Raw genomic sequence first — 21,720 nt, 5'->3', positions numbered from 1 at the left:
GTGGTGCTCGCCTCTAATAACGAGCATCTCGAACACCCTAATACTCGAACGAGCATCAAGCTCGGACGAGTACGCTCGCTCATCTCTATTAGTGGCAATGTTAAATGAGGCTTGTGGCGCCCTTTTAACCCCTTCATGACATGGTCTTTTTTGGGCTTAAGGACGCAACAATTTTTGGCGGATTTTCTTCTCCGTTTATCAAAAGTCATAACTTTTTTATTTTTCCGTTGACGCGGCCGTATGAGGGCTTGTTTTTTGCGTGGCGAACTGTAGTTTTTATTGATGCCACTTTTGGCTACATAGACTATATTGTAAAACTTTTTTTTTTTTTTTAATGATAGCAGGGAGAGAAAATGCATCAATTCTGCCATAGATTTTTTTATTTTTTTTTTACAGCGTTAATCATGCAGCACAAATGAGACATTCCATTTGTTCTGCGTGTCGGTACGGTTACAACGATACCAAAATTCTTACATTTTTTTTAGGTTTTCCCACTTTTCTGCAATAAAACCCCTTTTTTTTGGAAATCGTTTTTCTATTCTAAATTGCTGCATTCAAAGTCCTGTAACTTTTTAATTTTTTGATGTACGGCACTCTATGAGGGCTTATTTTTTGCAAGACGGGCTGTAGTTTTTCCTGGTACCATTTTGGGGTACATATGGCTTTTTTGATCACTTTTATTGCGTTTTTAGTGAGGGAAAATGCTAAAAATTAGGATTTTGCCTCAGTTTTTTAGCGCTTTTTTTTGCGTTTTTTTCCGTGCACAGTCAAAAGCATGTGCAACTTATTGTACGCATCGTTACGGATGCGACAATACTAAATATGTGGGGGTTTATTTTTTTTTTACCTTTTTTTATGCTAATCTGAGAAAAAGCATAAAAAAATGTTTTTTTTACTCTTTTTTTAACATTTTTTTAAATTCATTTTTTTAATCTTTGTTTTTTTTACATAATTTGTGTCCCTCTGAGGGACTTTAACCACTGCCCTGATGATCGCTGTCATAAGGCATGGCAGAGCTACTTCTCTGCCATGCCTTATCGCTTATACAGCGATTATAGGCATAGGCAATACAGGACGCCACTGTCTGGCGTCCTGTTGCCATGATGACAGGCCGGGCTCTCGCGATGTACATCGCGAGTTCCGGCCGGAGACACAGAGGGAGCGCGATCCCTCTGTGAACTCTTTCCCACTTTTTTTAGGGGGAAGGGGTTAACAGCGGGACGCTGGCTGTGACTGACAGCCGGCTCCCGCTGCAGGATAGCGCGGGATCATATGTGATCCCGCGCTATCTCCAGGACGTAAGTTTACGTCCTGTTGCGGGAAATACCAGGCTGCCAGGACGTAAACTTACGCCCTGCAGCGGGAAGGGGTTAAACGAGGGAATGACAGATGAATAATCGCTACTCAGATACGGATTTATGGGTAGGATGCACAATTCTGGAATTTCCACGTTATGAATTAGGCTGAAGGTATGCCCGAAAGTAGGTTAGACTTGGAAGTCCCTTGTTGGAGACAACAAGATACCGGTTATTGTTGCTGCAACCGACTAAAAACGGGGATCCAAGTAACCCACCCAAATGTTTGGTTCAATACAAACAGGGTGCGAGCCCTTGTTTCTATGCGAAATCAAAAACTCTGTATTCGATTCCCAATAAATATTGATTCTTTTTACCAAGGGCACCTGATGTACAAATCTGAGGGCCCAGCTATGATGACAGTATGATGACAAGTCAGATATAGATCAGTGAGAATCAAATTTTGTACTGAATTCCCACCAAGTATTGGTTCAGGTAAGTGACAATATGCTAGATTCCCACCAATTATTGGTTCAATGCGTTTCTGTCGTTTTAGGACTCATCGGGAACCTTATTCTAACCAAAAAAGTGTCTCATCAGCTAGATGTGTGGGATTACAAATGTGTTCATAACTCCCTTGATGCAAAGAATACTGTGGGTGTCCTAAAAATGTGCTCATAACACCCTTGATGCAAAGAATACTGTGGGTGTCCTAATATAGGGGACCCTTGTGTCGAGCGATGAGGCGTTTAATGATATAATGTCCGCCAAACGACCAGGGGGGACCCTAAACTGCATAAATACTCTATAGGTCAGGATGCAGGATACTATAAGACTGCATAATAGAACCTGCATACAAAAATATCCCAAGTAATGTCTCTATGCCCGCAGTGCCAATATCTGCTAACTGCTAGCGATAGAGATGATCCGATAGACCAAAAAAAGAATACAATATTAGTATCCCAAATGGATGGTCCCAATTGAGGCCAAGGGAAAGCCCACACTCACTGATCTACAATGGAATCAGTGTGTCAAAAAATGTCCCAATCAATAAAAGACCAAGAGATAGAGTAAAGTAAGAAAAGCAGTATAGGACAGCATCTCCTATCTCCTGTCTCACGGCAGGAAAGGAGCGGATACTCCAGCCACCTGGCTCCCACACAGTCAGTATCCTTGTTAGCCTGGGAGCACTGTCACATAATAAAGATGAGTGAGTGCAGGGACATTACTTCATTTTTTACAGTAACCGAGCGTTTCTGTCAGGCCTCAAAAAAAGGGATAAGTTGCCACCTTCTACACACAACTGCTATCTTTATTGAAAATTCATACTTCAAACACAAGACACATTGATAAAAATGCCTTGTTCGTAGTAATGTGTTTCGGCAGCAACTTCTGCCTTTTGCAGACGGCAGAGCCAGATTTCGCATACAGCTTCCCGCAGCGGATTCCGGCCCTGACCCCAGCCTTCGACCCTGCATACTTGTTTCTTCTATACCGCTCACCATCGGTCATGTGCAGTACAGCCTTTTTCTTTTCAATGTTTGTTTACCCACGCCTTCGCCTGGCAGTGACAGGAGTACCCACGGCCTATCCACAATGTCAATTGCAGATGGGCTGCAGATTGGATGGCTTCCATTGACTTCAATAGAAGCCGCCTGTGTGGAGTCCACAGCAAAATAGAGCATGTTGCGATTTTTCCTCGTGGAAATTTCAATTTGTTTCCGCGAGTGTGAAGGACAAAGTGAGTTTACATAGCATGCTTTGAACGGTATTTGCTGCGGACACCAACCGTGGATTCCATAGCAAAAAATCCGTTTGTGTGCAGCCAGCCTCAGTGTAGGAAATGAACTAATGCAACAGAATGCAGCAGCCATCCTGCACATTTACCAAACCCTACATGAACCTTTTCCGGCAAGTTATGTGACTAAGACAGCAGGTTAGCCTTGGTGCAATACAAAACTAATTACCCTTTCACTAGTTCTGTATTACAACAAGGCTAACCCACTATCTTAGTCGTATTGCATGCTATGCTGTGAAAGGCTTATCTAGCGCCGGTTAAATGTCCCATGTACAATACATAAGAAACCTCCATATAGGTGCAATATCCTCTTCGGCCCTAAATCATAGCTGCATAAATGGGTGAGACAGCTTGAAAAAAAAAAAACATGGACAAAAATAGCAGAAAATACACTCATAACATTAGTGGTGTAGCTTCCGCACCGCATGGTAACGTATTTTTTATATGACTTTGTGCTTGAGGCTTTATATGAATATTAATATGTGAAATTGAATTCTGTATACCTTTCATTGGAAATCTGAAGACAGTTGATTTGTAACATTAATGTGTCTTAAATGATCTACCCTCAGCCTCCTTATTTTTGTACTCTAAGCTTCCATAATTTATCAAGTATGTAAGTAAAAGAAAATTAAGTTTGACATTCTTTTGGGAAATAAATACATAGGGTTTTACTGCTTAATGCGCCATCTGTGTTATGTAGATAGAATGAATCCTGAATAATTTAAATAACTTCATATTGAAAATTCAAATTGTGATTAATTAAACTGATGCAACAAGTGATATGTCTGATCCAGCAGCGGTATGTAGGACATATTTCCTGAGTGTAATGCAAGCTCTTAAATTAGCTATGCCGTATACTTAGGATGTCTCTAAACACTTTCTAATTTAAAATCATCAGAACATGAGGTGACATTTCCTATTCTGGAGGACATAAAGACTTTTTATTTACTGCTTTAATCATTTGATTTTATTTTCAGTGTTGTTTTATTGCTTTTATGCAGGTTGGATTTACTTCTTTCCTTTCTCATCTTGGGAGATGCTGCAAAAATTGATATTTTCTGTTTGAGAGCATTAGTAGAAATTGGTCGTGACATTTTAACTTCTCTCTCAGAATTTCAAGGACAGGTAATTGAATAGCCGAGACTGTAATAAAAGTCACTGTTTTTAGATGGTATCTGTGGGTATGGCTTGTGACTTGCCCTTGTAAAAGCAGGGACGGGAGAAGCTTCTCTGTGGGTAAAGGCTCATTAGTCACTTTTAGCTAGTAGCCTTTGTGAGACAAAATAAAAAGAGTTCAGTGCAAATGGGATTTGCTTGTTCTATATAGTAGTGTCAATGGGCTGCAAAGTTATATGGATACTGAGGGTACTCATTTAGAATGCAGCTTCAGACTAACAACGGCAAAAAGCCCCTGTATTATGTCCAAACTTCTTTCTGGAGAAGTTTACTCCATAAATGGCTGTCCATTAAGAAATTGTTCTAATATGACCACTATTTAGAGGAAGGTCCATACTTGCTTTGAAACTGCGTTGAGTACAGAAGTAGTCAAAAGGGCCTCTGGGTTGCGATTCATATATTTCTTACATGACAGTTTCTATCACTGTTTATATATAACTACTATATATGTGTATGCATGCATATATACATTTTTATGTGTGTGTAGTGTATATATGTGTATATATATATATATATATATATATATATATCTCAGAAACCAGTATGAAATGGTGTACAGATGTGTCTTTTTATTTTCTCTTTACAGCCCTCAATCTCTACAACATGGCTACTTGAAATTATTTATATTTATACTATGGTGCTCGCAGATATTTGCTTGCATGGAACCACATCTGAAATCCAAAAGCATGCATTTATTGGGTTTCAGAGTAAAAACACTTGGAATACGGAAAGCATAGACGCCAGTTTATATGGTCTATTACATTTTAATCCTCCAACTACATCAGATTCCAGTAAGTACATCTAAGCACTTAAAGGGTTTTGCCCATGACTTAAAATTGCTTCACAACCAATCTGTCCTTCCTGGTTGAGGCTGATCAGGATCTGTGACTACTGCAGCCAATGACTAGCCACAGCAGTGACCTTCTATAGCCAGTGATTGGCTGCAGCAGTCACAGGACCTGGTCAGAAACAACCAAGAAGGACAGAGTGATTGTGAATGAATTTTAAGTTGGGGGAAAACCTTTTTAAGTCCAGTTACTAAACAAATTTTCCAAAAAAAGTAATTCAAGAAACCTAGAACGTCCCTGCAGAGATCACTCCTACTGACCTCTTATTGTGCAGGAGCACTAAGACCTCACTGTCTAAAGACAGCTGAGATCACAGGACTTTGCCCGCAGACCACTCAGCATAGTTTCCAAGCATGTGATGGCTGTGCCCTCCCCCTCCATCTCAAAACTGAGGCATCTGATTTGCTGGCTCCCATTCATGCAGCTCTGTTCTCACGTGTCCTAGGAGAGGTGAAGTTACAGAGACTCATCGGTGTGGTCTCTGGGCATGTGATTGGAGGGAGAGCAGCTAACACTGATCACAGTAAAGTTTAATTGTAAATAAACTTTTATAATAGTTTACACCATCTCCCTCAGCGTTGTGCAATATGCCGTCCTGTGAAATATTTAGCACCAAAATGTACACTGCTTATATGCAGATTTTGGTGTAGAATTTAAAATAGCAGAATCCTGCTGGCAATTCCACATCAAAATCCATAGTTAGGGTGCGTTCAGACGAGCGTGTTTTGGTGCGTACTTAGGTGCATACATACGTCTGCACTTAGGTACGAGCAAAAACATGTGTGAACACAGCTGCGTGCTTGTTGTCAATGGAGCCACGGCTGCTGCCGGCGGCTCCAATGAAAACAATGCTCTGCCGGCCCCCTGCATTCTTTTTCAGGGAAGGGCTTTACATATAAGCCCTTCCCTGAAAAAGAAACCTTTTAGTGCAAAACAAAAAAAAAATTTACCTCTCCGCCGCTGCTGTGACCCTCGCGGGCATGAAGAACACATCTGCCACATGCGGCAGATGTTTCCTTCACCCCCACTAGTTAAAAGAATTCCCTGCTGCTACATCTGCCACATCTGTGGCAGATGCAGCACAGGGAATTCTTCAATTCTCAACCGCAGCTGTCACACATGACAGCTGTGGTAGGGAATCCTGCTGCCGGAATCCCGTCAATGGCTTTTCAGAGAAGGGCTTCATAAGCCCTTCCCTGAAAAGCCATTTAAAATAGTGCAAAAAATTTTAAAAAAACAATACTCACCTCCCTTCAGCTGCCGGAGCTCAGCGTTGACTTCTGCAGCTGTCCCCAGCTCTGTACTTTGAGCTATCAGCAGCCGGGGATTTAAAATCCCCCGCTGCTGATAGCTCTAATTGTGATTAGCTGAAGTGCTTCAACCAATCACAATCAGAGCTACCAGCAGGCGGGGATTTTAAATCCCCCGCTGCTGATAGCTCAGCAGCGCTACAGAGTCGGGGACAGCGGCAGAAGTCCCCGCTGAGCCCCGGCAGCTGTCAGTGGCTTTTCAGGGAAGGGCTTCATAAGTCCTTTCCTGAAAAGCCAATTAAAAGTAGTGTAAAAAAAAATTTACTTACCTGTCTGCCGCTGCTGTGTCCCCCGCAGAGGAATTCTTCTACTGCAGCTGTCACACATGTGAGCTGCGGTACACGATTCTGCTGCCAGCAATTGATTTCAGGGAAGCGCTTTGAATATAAGCCCTTCCCTAAAAATCAAGTAAAAGTGGTTTAAAAAACAAAAAAATAGATACTCACCTTCCTTCAGCTTCTGGGGCACAGCCGCGTCTTCTCCCGCTGTCCCCTGCACTGTGGTGCTGATCTATCAGCAGCCGGGGATTTAAAATCCCTGCCTGCTGAAAGAGCTAAATATGATTGGCTGAGGTGCTCAGCCAATCACAGGCAGCTCTCACCTGTCATTCATTCGGGGAGAGCTGCCTGTGATTGGCTAAGCACCTTTTACTTGATTTTCAGGGAAGGGCTTATATGTAAAGCTCTTCCCTGAAAAACAATTCAGGTGTGCTAGCAGACCATTGTCTTCAATGGAGCCGCCGGCAGCAGGAGCGGCTCCATTGAAGTAAATGGCTGCATTTTTTTTTTTACACCCAAATTTTTCCTTTTCAGGGAAGAGCCTATATGTAAAGCTCTTCCCTGAAAAACAATTCAGGTGTGCCAGCAGACCGTTGTCTTCAATGGAGCCGCCGGCAGCAGCAGCAGCGGCTCGATTGAAGAGAATGCCTGCATTTTTATTTTTTTTACACTAAAATCTTTCTTTTTCAGAAAAGGGCTTATACGTAAAGCCCTTCTCTGAAAAAGAATGCAGGGAGCCGGCAGACCATTGTTTTCAATGGAGCCTCCGGCAGCAGCCGCAACTCCATTGAAGACAATGCGTGCATTCCCTATGGTGCACGCATGTCCTATCTTTGCAGGCACGCACCTGTAAAACACAGACATGTGCACACACCATAGGGAATGCATTGTTGTAAATACAAGCGTGTTTTGGTGCGTGTGTATGCACGCACCAAAACACACTCGTGTGAACACACCCTTAGACATTCAGATTTTAGTGCGGAATTCAGAGATGGCATATTTCACAACAGTTTTGCTTAATATTCCATCCCGTATGAAAAGTCTCAAATAAGTAATAGCATTCCAAAGTTATTACCACATAAAGTTAAATATGTCAGATTTGAAAAATTGTACTTGGTCACATAGGCCAAAAATGGCTTTGGTAGCAAGTGGTTAAAAAATTCATTTACTTTTTTAAAATAGAAAAACATTTAAAAAAAACAATGTAAATTTGCCATAATTGTACTAACCCATTTTAATGAGCTGTGAAAACTGTAAAAACTACCCCCCCCCCAAAAAAAACAATCCCTCATTCAGCTATGTCCATGGAAAAAGTAAAAAGTTATGACTCTTGAAAGGTAGGGCCGAAAAAACAAAAATAAAAAGTGAAAAATCCGTGGTCCTGAAAGGCTTAAAAGAACTAAAAATAGGTGTTTATCAGTGGATTTTTATCTTAAAATGATTCTTAATCATCATGTCATTTATATATCACTGCCAATGGTGATATACTGTACTAATATAAAAATATGCAAGGGCAGTTAAAAACACCACTTTCCAACAGAATGTAGACTGGCAGAAGTGGTCTTTTTGTATTAATAGATTGGTAAATATGGCTGTTGGTAGTGATAATTGAGTTCATGTCATTTGTGCTAATTTTTGATTATACCTTTGTAGGGGTCTAATGCCCATTTACACCAGCTGAGGATCGCTAAAAAAATCGCTAATCAGGAATCATTTCAGCAATAATCGCTGTGTCCTAACCCACGCCCATTGTGCGCTTTTCGGGCACTGCTAGCTGATCGTTAAATTTAGTCCAACCTAAAAATCGGCTTTCACTCTTATCAGCAGTTCTCCACGGGGAGTGCTAATAGCATTGTTTCCCCATGGAGAACAAAAGATCTAAATACAGATAATAGCCTCAGGCTATTAACTGCATTCAGTGAAAGCTTCATTTGCACATTTAATTGGTACTTAAGTAGCTACTTAATAGTTTATGCAAAATCGCTCAAAGCTGTCACTCAGACTGTCGTTTGAGCGATATTTTAGCGATCATCGGCGGGTGTAAATGGGCCTTAACTGATACAGATCTCCAAATCCCCTGCATAGACATAAATATAACATGCTGGCTACCTTTATAATGTATTGAAGCTATTTCCATGTTAAAACAAGGTACAAAACTTCAACATAACCAGAACTATTTGCATAAACAAATAATGTACATAGCAGGAAAGCAATTAAGTAGATCAAATAGGATATTGGTACAATAAATCTTACATTTACATTGTGATATTAACATAAAATGCATTGTTTTATTAGGAGATGAATATATTAAATTCTATTCATCATTTCATACTAAGTAGATGTACAATTATACTCTTACGTAGTATTATTTAGGATGTTAGTATCAGGGCAATACTTTAGATCAAAATCTCTTGCTTAAAAAAGGTTACAGAATAAAACTACTAATAAACTCTAGAGTATATTACACCAGAATTCACAAATACAGTGTCTTCCGTAATCACGAATCGCCTGCAGAAACTCAAAAGATTAACCCTTTCCAATCCACTGTCTGACCTCTGAAGACAGTTCCAATGTTGGTAGACATCTGTTGGGGTTCTCTTACTGTATATTGCCAGCCTCTCTGCTGTCGGAGCCTATCCAACATGTCACCTCATGCAGTACTGGCTTTAGTCAGCATATAGCGTTGCTGTATAAGGGCTCCCACCCACTAGCGTTTTTTTTCACTGCAAAATTCGCACGTTTTTTTTTTCTACAGGGGGTCTATGGGACTTGTAAAGCTAAAATCGCGATCGCGCAAAATCGCGATTTACCGCGAAATCGCAATTTTGCGCAATCGCGATTTTAGCTTTACAACTCCCATAGCCCAAAGACCCCTGCAGAAAAAAAAAAACGCTGCGAATTTCGCAGTAAAAAAACGCTAGTGGGTGGGAGCCCTAACGGCAGAAAAAGAGTAAGCCCCCTAGGAACACCAGGATACAAATTGGATTGGAAAGGGTTAACAATGCAAAAATGATATATAGTAAAGGAGGAAGTCCTTGTAGCAGCAAAACAGCTAAAGACAAGCAAGGGTTAATAGAGCTATAAAGAGGAAAACAGCAATATGTGAAGATGAAAATAAGTTGTGAAGTTGTGAAGAATTAGAATACATTGTATAAAAAAAGACAACACAGACAGCGTTAAATACATTATCTGACCTAGAAATCAATTCACCTCTTTGCTTGACAGTACACTTCTGTTTCAGGTTATAACCGTGTCTTGGACTATGAGAATTCTAGAACTGCCATCTAGATCAACGATTCTCAACCTTTTTAACATCAGGGAACTCCTAGAAAAGATGTTTATCTTGTGAAAGCTTTACTAGGGATGAGCGAGTATACTCGCTAAGGCACTACTCGCTCGAGTAATGTGTCTTAGCCGAGTATCTCCCCGCTCGTCCCGAAAGATTCGGGTGCCGCCGCGGGGCGGGGAGCTGCGGGGGAGAGCAGGGAGGAACGGAGGGGAGATCTCGCTCTCCCTCTCTCCCGCCCGCTCTGCCCCGCTCCCCGCCGCAACTCACCTGTCAGCTGCGGCGGCCCCCGAATCTTTATGGACGAGCGGGGAGATACTCGGCTAAGGCACATTACTCGAGCGAGTAGTGCCTTAGCGAGTATACTCGCTCATCTCTAATCTTTACCAATTAATTCAGTTTTTAAATTTGTGGACATGACTGAAAAAAGTTTTTTACGCTTTTATGTCACCTGTGCCATCCTAGCTCTTCTCAATCCTCCCCCAGCATAGTGGGGTAAGGTACTGTATATAGTGCAGCCAGAATGTATTTCCTGGTCCATGCATAATAACTAAACGTATGTCCTGTATATATACATATATACATACAGCTGGATGCACCTACTGTGTATGCATAGGCATATCCTGGGGTTGTGAACTTGTAAGTTGCCAGAAATATATATGAAGTGAATAGAAATGAGCAAGCACCAGGTAATAAGATCTTCCTGCTCGGACTCAGCAGTGCCACCTACAGCCTTAGCACAGGCTCCTGCTCCTCAGGCTGGTGTAGGCTGCTCAGGTCTCCTTCCTGCATGGTAGAGTTGTGGTTGTCCCCAAAAATATGTGGCACATCTAATTGTCAACACTTTGGTGAATAGATATGCCACATATTGGGGCTGCTCAAAACTGTCCTATGATAAAAGTCTCCATACTCTCCATACACAGGGGTTGCCTATTAATGTTCATTCCCTTACAGTACTTGTAGTTCATAAACATTTTCCACCTCTCTTGACAATTCAGCAACAAGAGCTTCATACTCCATTTAGACAAATTGTGGTTAACCCAACGTACTGTGGGGAGTCTTAAAGAGACCCTGACATCACCTTTGAGCCCCATAAGCTATGTTATGGGGATCAAAGGTGAGGGGAAAAGGGAGCCTAGTGAGCCGCGTTTCATACGCACTGGGTGCCCCAATCTAGTGCTGTGTCCCTGCTTAATAGAAACGTATCAGCAGCTTGACTCTTTATATAGGAGCAGCGCATGCAGAAAGAATCTGCACCAATGTCAAGGGGACGCAGCTCTGGAACGGGGCACCTGGTGAGTATAAAACACAACTCCCAGGGCTCCCCATTTCTTTAATTTTGAGCCCCATAATATAGTTTTTGGGGCTCAAAGGTGATGACTAACTAGTTTAGACAGTCCAATTTAGCTGCAATTACTTAAAAAAAACAGCCCAAAATCAGCCAACAGGATAAAATAAAAAGCAGGTAGGTATCACCCATTGGACGGCAATACTGGACATATCACAGAGAACAAACACTCTCATTACTGCTTGCTCTAGACATAAGTGTTCTTTTTAATGTAGTTTTTTAGCTTCTTAACCTATAAAAATCTACCCATGAACATTTCATCTGTATGAATATTTCAAGCATTATGTTTGGAATCACACTTCCCATAGAATAGTTTAAAATGCATACATTTATTTTTAGTATATAAATAATAAAGGAGCTTTGCTATTAAAATATTCCTAGATATATGAGAAAATATTCCACTTTCATAGCCCCCAGCATCCTGACCATGCACAATATGATGTTCTTTGATATTGGATTTGAACTGGGAAACCATAATTGTGCAAAGCGGCAGCCACCGGGAAAATATTTGTTTTTTGGATTCAGCTTTATTTGATGTGGTTCAATATTCATTGGTCTTCACACACACACAGACACACACACACACACATATATATAATATTACATATGGCCCCAATTCCAAAAAAGTTGGGACACTGTGTATAATGTAAAGAAATGTAAAGAAAAAAAGAATGCAGTGATATTCTTGTCATCACATACAATCTGCACTGCTAATAATGCTGGTAGCAATGCGGGACATTCTATGGGAAAGAACATCTCAGTGTTGCATAGAAAGACAGACTTCTCGGTCACACAGCTGATTCTGGAGGATTCTGGTTGTTAGAATGCAGGGTTACATGGCATAACAGCAGCCGGAAGTGGAGCTGACAATTCTGCAAATAAAGCTACAGTTGAAAGTATGCCTGGAACTATCTTTTAATTGAAATAGTTTATAAGCATTAAATGGTTATAAACGTTATTAAATGGTTATTGTAAAGTAATAGGAACTAGAGCTAGAATATTCCATCACTGTATAATTGGTGGGAGTCCAGCATTCCTGGCCACCCTTCAATGCAGGGAACTGCAGCATGCCTGCACTCACTAGAATGGTGCCATGCTGCAATTTCCTGTAGAGCAGGTGGCTGGGGCGCCACTATGAAGGAAAAAACAGTAAAGGGGATGCAACGCTAATTTAGCACTGTGAGCACTTCATTCTCAGGATTGATGCGGGTAACAGATATGCCATCAATTTCTAAGATTGGAATAACCCTTTAAAAAAACTCAAGCAAATGTTTTTCCCTATATTGTAATCCACATTTACCAGTTTCATATTTTCTTCTATGTGTTTTAGACTAGAATATGTATGCACTTAGGCCCAATGTCCACGGGCAAATTTGAATTGCGGGGCACCCATGGGGACGATCCGCAATTCAATCCGCCCATAGGGAGACATGGGTGTCCGCAGCTTAATTAAAGAATATATAGCACAGCATGCTGCACTATTTTTTTCTGGGATTTATAATGGACCCCCTGGACATGACATAAACTGCTGGAAATCTAAACAACAAAAGACCATGTGACAAACGTTAACCACCATCAATTTCAGTGACAACATAGGTTGCAGTAAGCCCTTTTGCATAATATACTGTAGATCAGATAGTGCTACATACCTGTTTTTCCTATAAATACTGCAGGCACAGACAGTACTGCCCTCCCTGGATCTCACTGAGTGCTGCTACAGCCTCTCATCCATTCACATAGCAATAAGCAGTGTTACTTTCTTCTATGGCGTACTACATTTTTTTAATTGACTATAACAATGCTTTTTTAATACAGAACAATTACAGTGGATCATCCATTACTGCACAGTTTACAACCTGGCTAAAATATGTCATGAGCTTCAGTGGGATGACAATAGAGATGGCCTAAGGAATGCAATACATGAGGCAATAGACAAATGGAAAAGTTTACAAAATGACGCTCGAGTCCTGGACGCTGAGAGGCTGGCAGAGGTCTGTATAGAAAAAAATATATACTACTTACACGTATCATTCTGGCTGTGTTTTGTGCCTATCAATGAAGTAAATGGTAAGGGTTCCTTCACACGGACATATACAACTTTGATCCATGAAAAACGCACCATTTTTACTGCATGTGTATGTGTGTTTTATACTTCCGTGTTGCATTCATGTGTCATCTGTTTTTCACATGCGCTAAAAAAATGCAAGATGGCCCATTTGATGTCATTTTTGTCACAACCTACTAAAATTAGGTTGTGGAAAAAAATACCCTGCAGTGAACACAAATGCTGAGGTGTGTTTGCTGCATTTTCTAGGCACCAATAAATTTTAAGAGGTGATTTTGGTCCATAAATACAGACCAAAATCAGAGGCAGTGCTTTCAAAAGGCTGGGATTTTTCAATCCTGGCCAGAAGAGAAGCAAAAGAAGAGTGCCGGGGACCTGCTAGAAGATGCCCAGAGATGAGAGCACTTCTAAGGTGATATGTTTTTTTTTTCCTACGGTTATAGACTATTTTCGGGGTAGGGGTATATTTCAAGCCCCTACCCTACACCCTGAAACTCCTCGCTGCGGTGAGTCCCCTGCCACTGCTGTCACAGCAGTGGCAGAGAATTGCGCGCATCTCCCATTGATTTCAAAGGGGCTCGTGCTTCTGCCGCTGGTCCCATTGAAATCAATGGGAGAACATCACAATCCTCTGCTGCAGCTGAGACAGTTGCAGCAGGGGATTCCTCCAATGATCTTCTCCCATTGATTTCAATGGGGCTGGCGCTGCTGACGCTGGCCCCATTGAAATCAATGGGAGAAGATCGCTATCTCCTGTCATGGCTGTGACAAGCACAGCAGGAGATTCCTTCAGCTCTGCTGGGATGGTAGGCTGTTTCCCTGCGGAACCACATCGCATCCAGGGCTTCAAAAGGATTGCGAGAGCGATATCAGGGCGTCAATCACATCCCGATATCGCTCTCACCAGTGTGCGGGAGCCCTTATGGTAGGGTTCTACTGCAGTGAAATCAATTTCTTTGTGATGGACACATAGTTGACTGAGGCTTTCTTCTATAGGGAAATATTGAGATTGAATTGCAGCAATTCTGTTATTTTACTGCTACTTGCAACTAGCTCCATGTGGCTGTTGAGCCTTAGACGTAAAAGAATTTTCCTGTACTTTAAAGGGTTTTACCAGAATAGACTTTTACCGCATATCCATAGTATAAGTGATAAAAGAATAATTGATAGGGGTCACGTTCCCCTTTCCTCATCACTGCGGGCACGCTGCATGCACCTACAGAGACATCAGATTGAGTGGAGCAGTGGCCAAGCATGAAATGAGACCGATGGAAATAATGATATACTAGTGCACAGATATCTCCAGCAGTCAACATTGAGCAGGAATGGAGGGGCTTCATGCATGCACAACCAATGCTCTATTCAATCTCTTCTGCACTGCATGTGGGGGCAGTAAGCACACAATGAGGACGGAAGACACTGGGCTCCCATTCTCAGGATTGGTGGGCATCTCAACGATAAGACCCCCAACCAGACTTTTATCACCTATCCCATAGATAAAGGTGTATTCTGATTGAACCCCTTTAAATATTGATAGCTTTTGCTTAGGACAGAGCATCAATGTTTGATCATGGGGGTCTGATCCCATAAATCAATGGAGTGAAATCACCTTAATTGCTTGTCAATGTAGTTTCCTGTGCCTGGTACAGCACAACCACACCCATACATATGGCCCTGTGCCAGTGCAAATAATTAAAGGGCCACAGCGCTGGCTGGAGAACTGCTGCCCCTTCGTTCTGCTGACCAGCTGAGTTTCCAAAGGATAAGGCGATCAATATTTAAGTTCTAGACAACCCCTTTAATATGCTTTGGTCTTTTTCCTTCTGGACCTTAGGGAGGTGATATTATCATAGTATGTCTGACGTGTCATTATATTATTAAAATTCCTCTATAATGTCAGAACTATATCTGTGCAACCTAAGCACTGTTTCCTTTAATGTCAAACAAAGCCTTTCTTTGTTCATTGCATTCATTGCCTTGTGCTATGTGTAGAATCGATGTGACAAAAATTGCAAAATTGCAAAATATTACTGTCTAATTCTATCATGCTGTGCTGAAAATGATCCTAATGCTTCAGACAGGTGAATATAAATATGGAAGACAAGAGAAAAGCATGACATTTTTCTGAGCAATAAACATTTATGGAAAATACTATATGATACCGAAAACGATACACAATCATTTGAGCTCGTCTCCTTTGTTTAATCAATTTAACAGCATATGTTGGCAAAACTCTGTACTTCCACTGAACATTACCACCCTCCGCCATCTGCTGCTAGATCTAAATAATTTATATGTAGCATTAATCAGATTGTATTTTTAGACACCACAGATGCTATGAATGTAACTTTGTTAATTTAGAAAAATACTTGGCTTCAGAGAGACATTAACAAAATATTGAATTACTTAGCCTTTTATGCTGCATAAATTTTCTCTTTGTAATGTATAAATATTACAGATTGACAAGACAATCCAAATTAATAGCTGGATACATTACTACAGGCGGACAATCAAGTTATTAGAAGCAATGATTTTATTCGACAAATTTGCCCTTAATTATATGATATTGAAAAATTGATCTTTCTGTTTTATATGTAGTTGTGACTGATTATGTATTAAGACTTTCCTAAGAACAAGGCTAATACAATAAATATAAAAAATGGTGTGCACAGAATTTTCCAGATATAGCTGGTCCTTCAGTTGTACATTAAAGTGCAAGAGGATTGGGCCTACTGATTAACTTTGCAATTCAGGATGTGACTGTATAGTTTCCTTTGGCATAACAGTGGACATGGCTATGCCTTGACCACAGAGAATTAACTTGAAGCTCCTTGGCCCCAATGCAAAACCTGTCACAGGACCCCCAACTATAATGCTTTATTTATAGTACTGGGCTCCCTATATGAAAAGGAGAGGCCTTATGGGCCCCCTAAGGCTCCTGGGTCAGGTGCAACTGCATCCCTTATAGTTACGCCAGTGCTTGACCGCAAGTAGATGACTGAGAAAACCAAAAGGACAACTCTCCCAAGTTCAAATAATTAAAGCCTAATTTTTATTATATGTCAATTAAGGAAAAAATATACAGAAAGTACAAAGGATAACAAATGATGAACACCCTAGTGTCAGCCTACCTAGACAGAGCACCCATACTGAACAGGGCAATTTTTGTCCATTATGTATATTCCTTCTTTTATCGAAAGTTATGTTTTTATCATTGATTGAGCTTGGGATAATTGTCCTTTTGGTCTTGTTGGTGAGGGAATCAAACCCCATGTAACAGAGTTTATTGTTGTTGCATGAGGTGCCAGCTACCAATTTTCGGGGGAAGGGGGGGGGGCACCAGGTGGATGTAGGCTGGGGGTGATTGCCCCCTTTAGGTTCAACTGGCCAGATAACCATCTCCCTCTGTGTTTCAGCATCTTGAACTCAAAACAATAAAAGACATAGCCGTTATAGAAAAATTACCCAGAGATAACACAATCACACATCGATAAATACACATGTCACATGTCAGTAATAATTCTTTAAGCCTAGTTTATGTTACTTCAGTAAACGGTCAAGTAGAGAAGCAAGTCAGGAAAAACATGGATACTCGGCCAGCGCAAACACATTGGTCAAGTACATAGTAGAGTAAACAAGTGAGTAGTGGGTAAGTTAAAGGGGTTGTCTCGCGAAAGCAAGTGGGGTTAAGTACTTCTGTATGGCCATATTAATGCACTTTGTAATGTACATTGTGCATTAAATATGAGCCATACAGAAGTTATTCACTTACCTGCTCCGTTGCTAGCGTCCCCGTCTCCATGGTGCCGTCTAATTTCGGTATCTTCTTGCTTTTTTAGACGCGCTTGCGCAGATGGGTCTTCTCCCTTCGGCCTGGCTCGACAGCATCGGCGTTTTGGCTCCGCCCCTTGTACGCGTCATCGCGTAGCTCCGCCCCCGTCACATGTGCCGATTCCTGCCGAACGGAGCCGAAGGGAAAAGACTCATCTGCGCAAGCGCGTCTAAAAAAGCAAGAAGCCAGCGAAATTAGACGGAGCCATGGAGACGGGGACGCTAGCAACGGAGCAGGTAAGTGAATAACTTCTGTATGGCTCATATTTAATGCACGATGTATATTACAAAGTGCATTAATATGGCCATACAGAAGTACTTAACCCCACTTGCTTTCGTGAGACAACCCCTTTAAGTGGTAGAGTGGACAGAATAGTAACTTGACCTCTTGCCCTCCTCCTTCGAGTTTACTATGAACTCGATTGCCACTTTCCCTGTGTAGGCTGAATTAATTGACCAACCTAAACACTTTACAGGAAAAAGTGATGAAGAGTGAAGTACTAATGTAAACTAAGCCTAAGGCCATATTTACATAGCCGATAGTGAGTTGCATCGGAGATCCTCGGGCACAACTTGAATCGCACAGCACATGGACACCCCGTCACCCCATTGACACCACAACAACAGAGTCACTTAGTTTTGCTAGTGCATTTATGTTATGAGCTTGATTCCTAGGCTTTATATATGTTATAAGCTTAGTTCTGGGGCTGTATTTATGTACTGAGCTTGGTTCTGATGCTGTATTTATGTACAACATTATGCACATTGCGAGTCCTATTCTCACGTGCGAATCAAATGAAAATGGGATCTGCTTCAGTTTTTCCATCTCACACTTTTGGTGCAAGAGAAAAAAATGCCTGTATAAATTAACCCATTGTAAATAATGGGTTATTACAGCACTCAAGTTTTGTTCATCTTGCAATCACACAGAATTTGCTCATTTTTCTTGCCTGTATAAATAAGCCCTTACTGCTGCTTGAAACATACAAGATTAACAGCAGAAAAACACAACATGGTCCATTTAATCTGCCCTTACATTGCATCACTTCCTTTCTATTATTGTCTTAGGATAAAGAGATATTTATCCCAGCATATATGAAGTCACTTCCTGTTGATTTTCCAACTACGTCTGCAGGAAGTTTGTTCCAAGCATCTACTACTCTTTCAACAAAATAATACTTCCTGAGATTGTTTCTGGTCTCTCAACCAACTAATCTCAGATTGTGCCGCGTTGTTTAGTTTGTTATTAGAGATGAGCGAACGTGTTCGTCCGAACTTGATATCCGTGCGGATATTAGGGTGTTCGGGATGTTCGTTATTCGTAACGAACACCATGCGGTGTTCGGGTTACTTTCACTTCCTTCCCTGAGACGTTAGCGCGCTTTTCTGGCCAATTGAAAGATAGGGAAGGCATTACAACTTCCCCCTGCGTCGTTCAAGCCCTATACCACCCCCCTGCAGTGAGTGGCTGGGGAGATCAGGTGTCCGCCTAATATAAAAGTCGGCCCCTCCCGCGGCTCGCCTCAGATGCCGTGTGAGTTAGATGAGGGACAGTGCTGTTTGTACCGGAGCTGCTGTAGGGAAAGAATTGGTAGTTAGTGTAGGCTTCAAGACCCCCAAAGGTCCTTATTAGGGCCACTGATAGCTGTGTGTTGGCTGCTGTTAGCAGTGGCAATTTTTTTTCCCCCTCAAAATCGCCTCTGCAGAGCGTTGCACCCGGCATTAGGGACAGAAGTGTTGCATAGGCAGGGAGAGTGTTAGGAGTGAGTGTAGCCTTCAAGAACCTCAACGGTCCTTTCTAGGGCCATATTTAACCGTGTGCAGTACTGTGCTGGCTGCTGTTAGCTGTGCTGCATATGTTTTTTCTTCTCAAAATCGCCTCTGCAGAGCATTGCACCCTCCATTGATACTGCAGGGAAAGAATTGTGTAGGCAGGGCCACAACACAGTTATTATTCATTGAATATACGCAGTGCGGCCTTTTGCTTGTAAAACAAGTGAAAATACTTCTATTTGTCCTGCCTCTGTCTGTCCTAAGGGCGGTGGACACGTGTCGGCTGCGTGTGCAACGTTTAAAAATCAGACGCACCCAGCTACGTTTTACTCCTGGCTTCGCCATTTGCTTTCCTTAATTTGGAAAAAAAATACCTGCTCTGCCAGAGTTATAATAACTCTGCTACCCTCAAGTTCTGTGCCACATTAGCAGGGCCACAGCACAGTTATTAAACTTCTCATGTTCATTGAATATACGCAGTGCTGCCTTTTGGTGGAAAAAAACTGAAAATAATTCTATTTGTCCTGCCTCTGTCCGTCCTAAGGGCGGTGGACACGTGTCGGCTGCGTGTGCAACGTTTAAAAATCAGACGCACCCAGCTACGGTTTACTCCTGGCTTCGCCATTTGCTTTCCTTAATTTGGAAAAAAAATACCTGCTCTGCCAGAGTTATAATAACTCTGCTACCCTCAAGTTCTGTGCCACATTAGCAGGGCCACAGCACAGTTATTAAACTTCTCATGTTCATTGAATATACGCAGTGCTGCCTTTTGGTGGAAAAAAACTGAAAATAATTCTATTCGTCCTGCCTCTGTCCGTCCTAAGGGCGGTGGACACGTTTCGGCTGCGTGTGCAACGTTTAAAAATCAGACGCACCCAGCTACGGTTTACTGCTGGCTTCGCCATTTGCTTTCCTTAATTTGGAAAAAAAATACCTGCTCTGCCAGAGTTATAATAACTCTGCTACCCTCAAGTTCTGTGCCACATTAGCAGGGCCACAGCACAGTTATTAAACTTCTCATGTTCATTGAATATACGCAGTGCTGCCTTTTGGTGGAAAAAAACTGAAAATAATTCTATTTGTCCTGCCTCTGTCCATCCTAAGGGCGGTGGACACGTGTCGGCTGCGTGTGCAACGTTTAAAAATCAGACGCACCCAGCTACGGTTTACTGCTGGCTTCGCCATTTGCTTTCCTTAATTGGAAAAAAAAATACCTGCTCTGCCAGAGTTAATAACTCTGCTACCCTCAAGTTCTGTGCCACATTAGCAGGGCCACAGCACAGTTATTAAACTTCTCATGTTCATTGAATATACGCAGTGCTGCCTTTTGGTGGAAAAAAACTGAAAATAATTCTATTTGTCCTGCCTCTGTCCGTCCTAAGGGCGGTGGACACGTGTCGGCTGCGGGTGCAACGTTTAAAAATCAGACGCACCCAGCTACGGTTTACTGCTGGCTTTGCCATTTGCTTTCCTTAATTGGGAAAAAAAATACCTGCTCTGCCAGAGTTATAATAACTCTGCTACCCTCACGTTCTGTGACACATTAGCAGGGCCACAGCACAGTTATTAAACTTAGATTATTCATTCACTAGAGGCAGTGGGGCCTTTTGTTTTCAAAAAAGGGAAAAAATTATATTTGGCCTGCAGTCTTGCGCCAATTTATTTCCTGCCTGTGAAATCAAATCACTGGTAATACAGCATGCTGAGGGGTAGGGGTAGGCCTAGAGGACGTGGACGCGGCCGAGGACGCGGAGGGCCAAGTCAGGGTGTGGGCACAGGCCGAGCTCCTGATCCAGGTGTGTCGCAGCCGACTGCTGCGCGATTAGGAGAGAGGCACGTTTCTGGCGTCCCCACATTCATCGCCCAATTAATGGGTCCACGCGGGAGACGGTTATTAGAAAATGAGCAGTGTGAGCAGGTCCTGTCCTGGATGGCAGAAAGTGCTTCGAGCAACCTATCGTCAACACGCAGTTCTGCGCCGTCCACTGCTGCAAATCCGAATCCTCTGTCTGCTGCTCCTCCTTCCTCCCAGCCTCCTCACTCCCCTACAATGACACCTGCTTAGGAGCGGGAACACTCCCAGGAACTGTTCTCGGGCCCCTGCTTAGATTGGGCAGCAGCGGTTCCTCTCCCACCAGAGGAGTTTATCGTCACTGATGCCCAACCATTCGAAAGTTCCCGGGGTCCGGGGAAAGACACTGGGGACTTCCGCCAACTGTCTCAACAACTTTCTGTGGGTGAGGAGGACGATGACGATCAGACACAGTTGTCTTGCAGTGAGGTAGTAGTAAGGGCAGTAAGTCCGAGGGAGCAGCGCACAGAGGATTCGGAGGAAGAGCAGCAGGACGATGAGGTGACTGACCCCACCTGGTGTGCAACGCTTACTCAGGAGGACAGGTCTTCAGAGGGGGAGTCAAGGGCATCAGCAGGGCAGGTTGCAAGAGGCAGTGCGGTGGCCAGGGGTAGAGGCAGGGCCAGACCGAATAATCCACCAAGTGTTTCCCAAAGCGCCCCCTCGCGCCATGCCACCCTGCAGAGGCCGAGGTGCTCTAAGGTCTGGCAGTTTTTCACAGAGACGCCTGACGACCGACGAACAGTGGTGTGCAACCTTTGTCGCGCAAAGCTCAGCCGGGGAGCCAACACCAACAGCCTCACCACCACCACCATGCGCAGACATATGATGGCCAAGCACCGCACAAGGTGGGACGAAGG

At 42.5% G+C, this 21,720-nt stretch overlaps 1 protein-coding gene across 2 annotated transcripts in view; it reads left to right on the top strand.

The window, feature by feature from the left end:
• TMEM232 (transmembrane protein 232) overlaps window positions 1-21,720 on the top strand; it is a 180,128-nt gene that overhangs the window by 75,382 nt on the left and 83,026 nt on the right. For both annotated transcript variants that reach the window (XM_066603049.1, XM_066603048.1), the window contains exons 9-11: window positions 4,095-4,218; window positions 4,856-5,060; window positions 13,155-13,330. In XM_066603049.1, the coding sequence (XP_066459146.1) occupies window positions 4,095-4,218; window positions 4,856-5,060; window positions 13,155-13,330 (505 nt within the window). The remainder of the gene's footprint in view (window positions 1-4,094; window positions 4,219-4,855; window positions 5,061-13,154; window positions 13,331-21,720) is intronic.

Source organism: Eleutherodactylus coqui, chromosome 5, assembly GCF_035609145.1.
Source record: "Eleutherodactylus coqui strain aEleCoq1 chromosome 5, aEleCoq1.hap1, whole genome shotgun sequence".
Classification (NCBI taxonomy): domain Eukaryota; kingdom Metazoa; phylum Chordata; class Amphibia; order Anura; family Eleutherodactylidae; genus Eleutherodactylus; species Eleutherodactylus coqui.
This window is presented reverse-complemented; position numbering and strand designations above follow the sequence as displayed.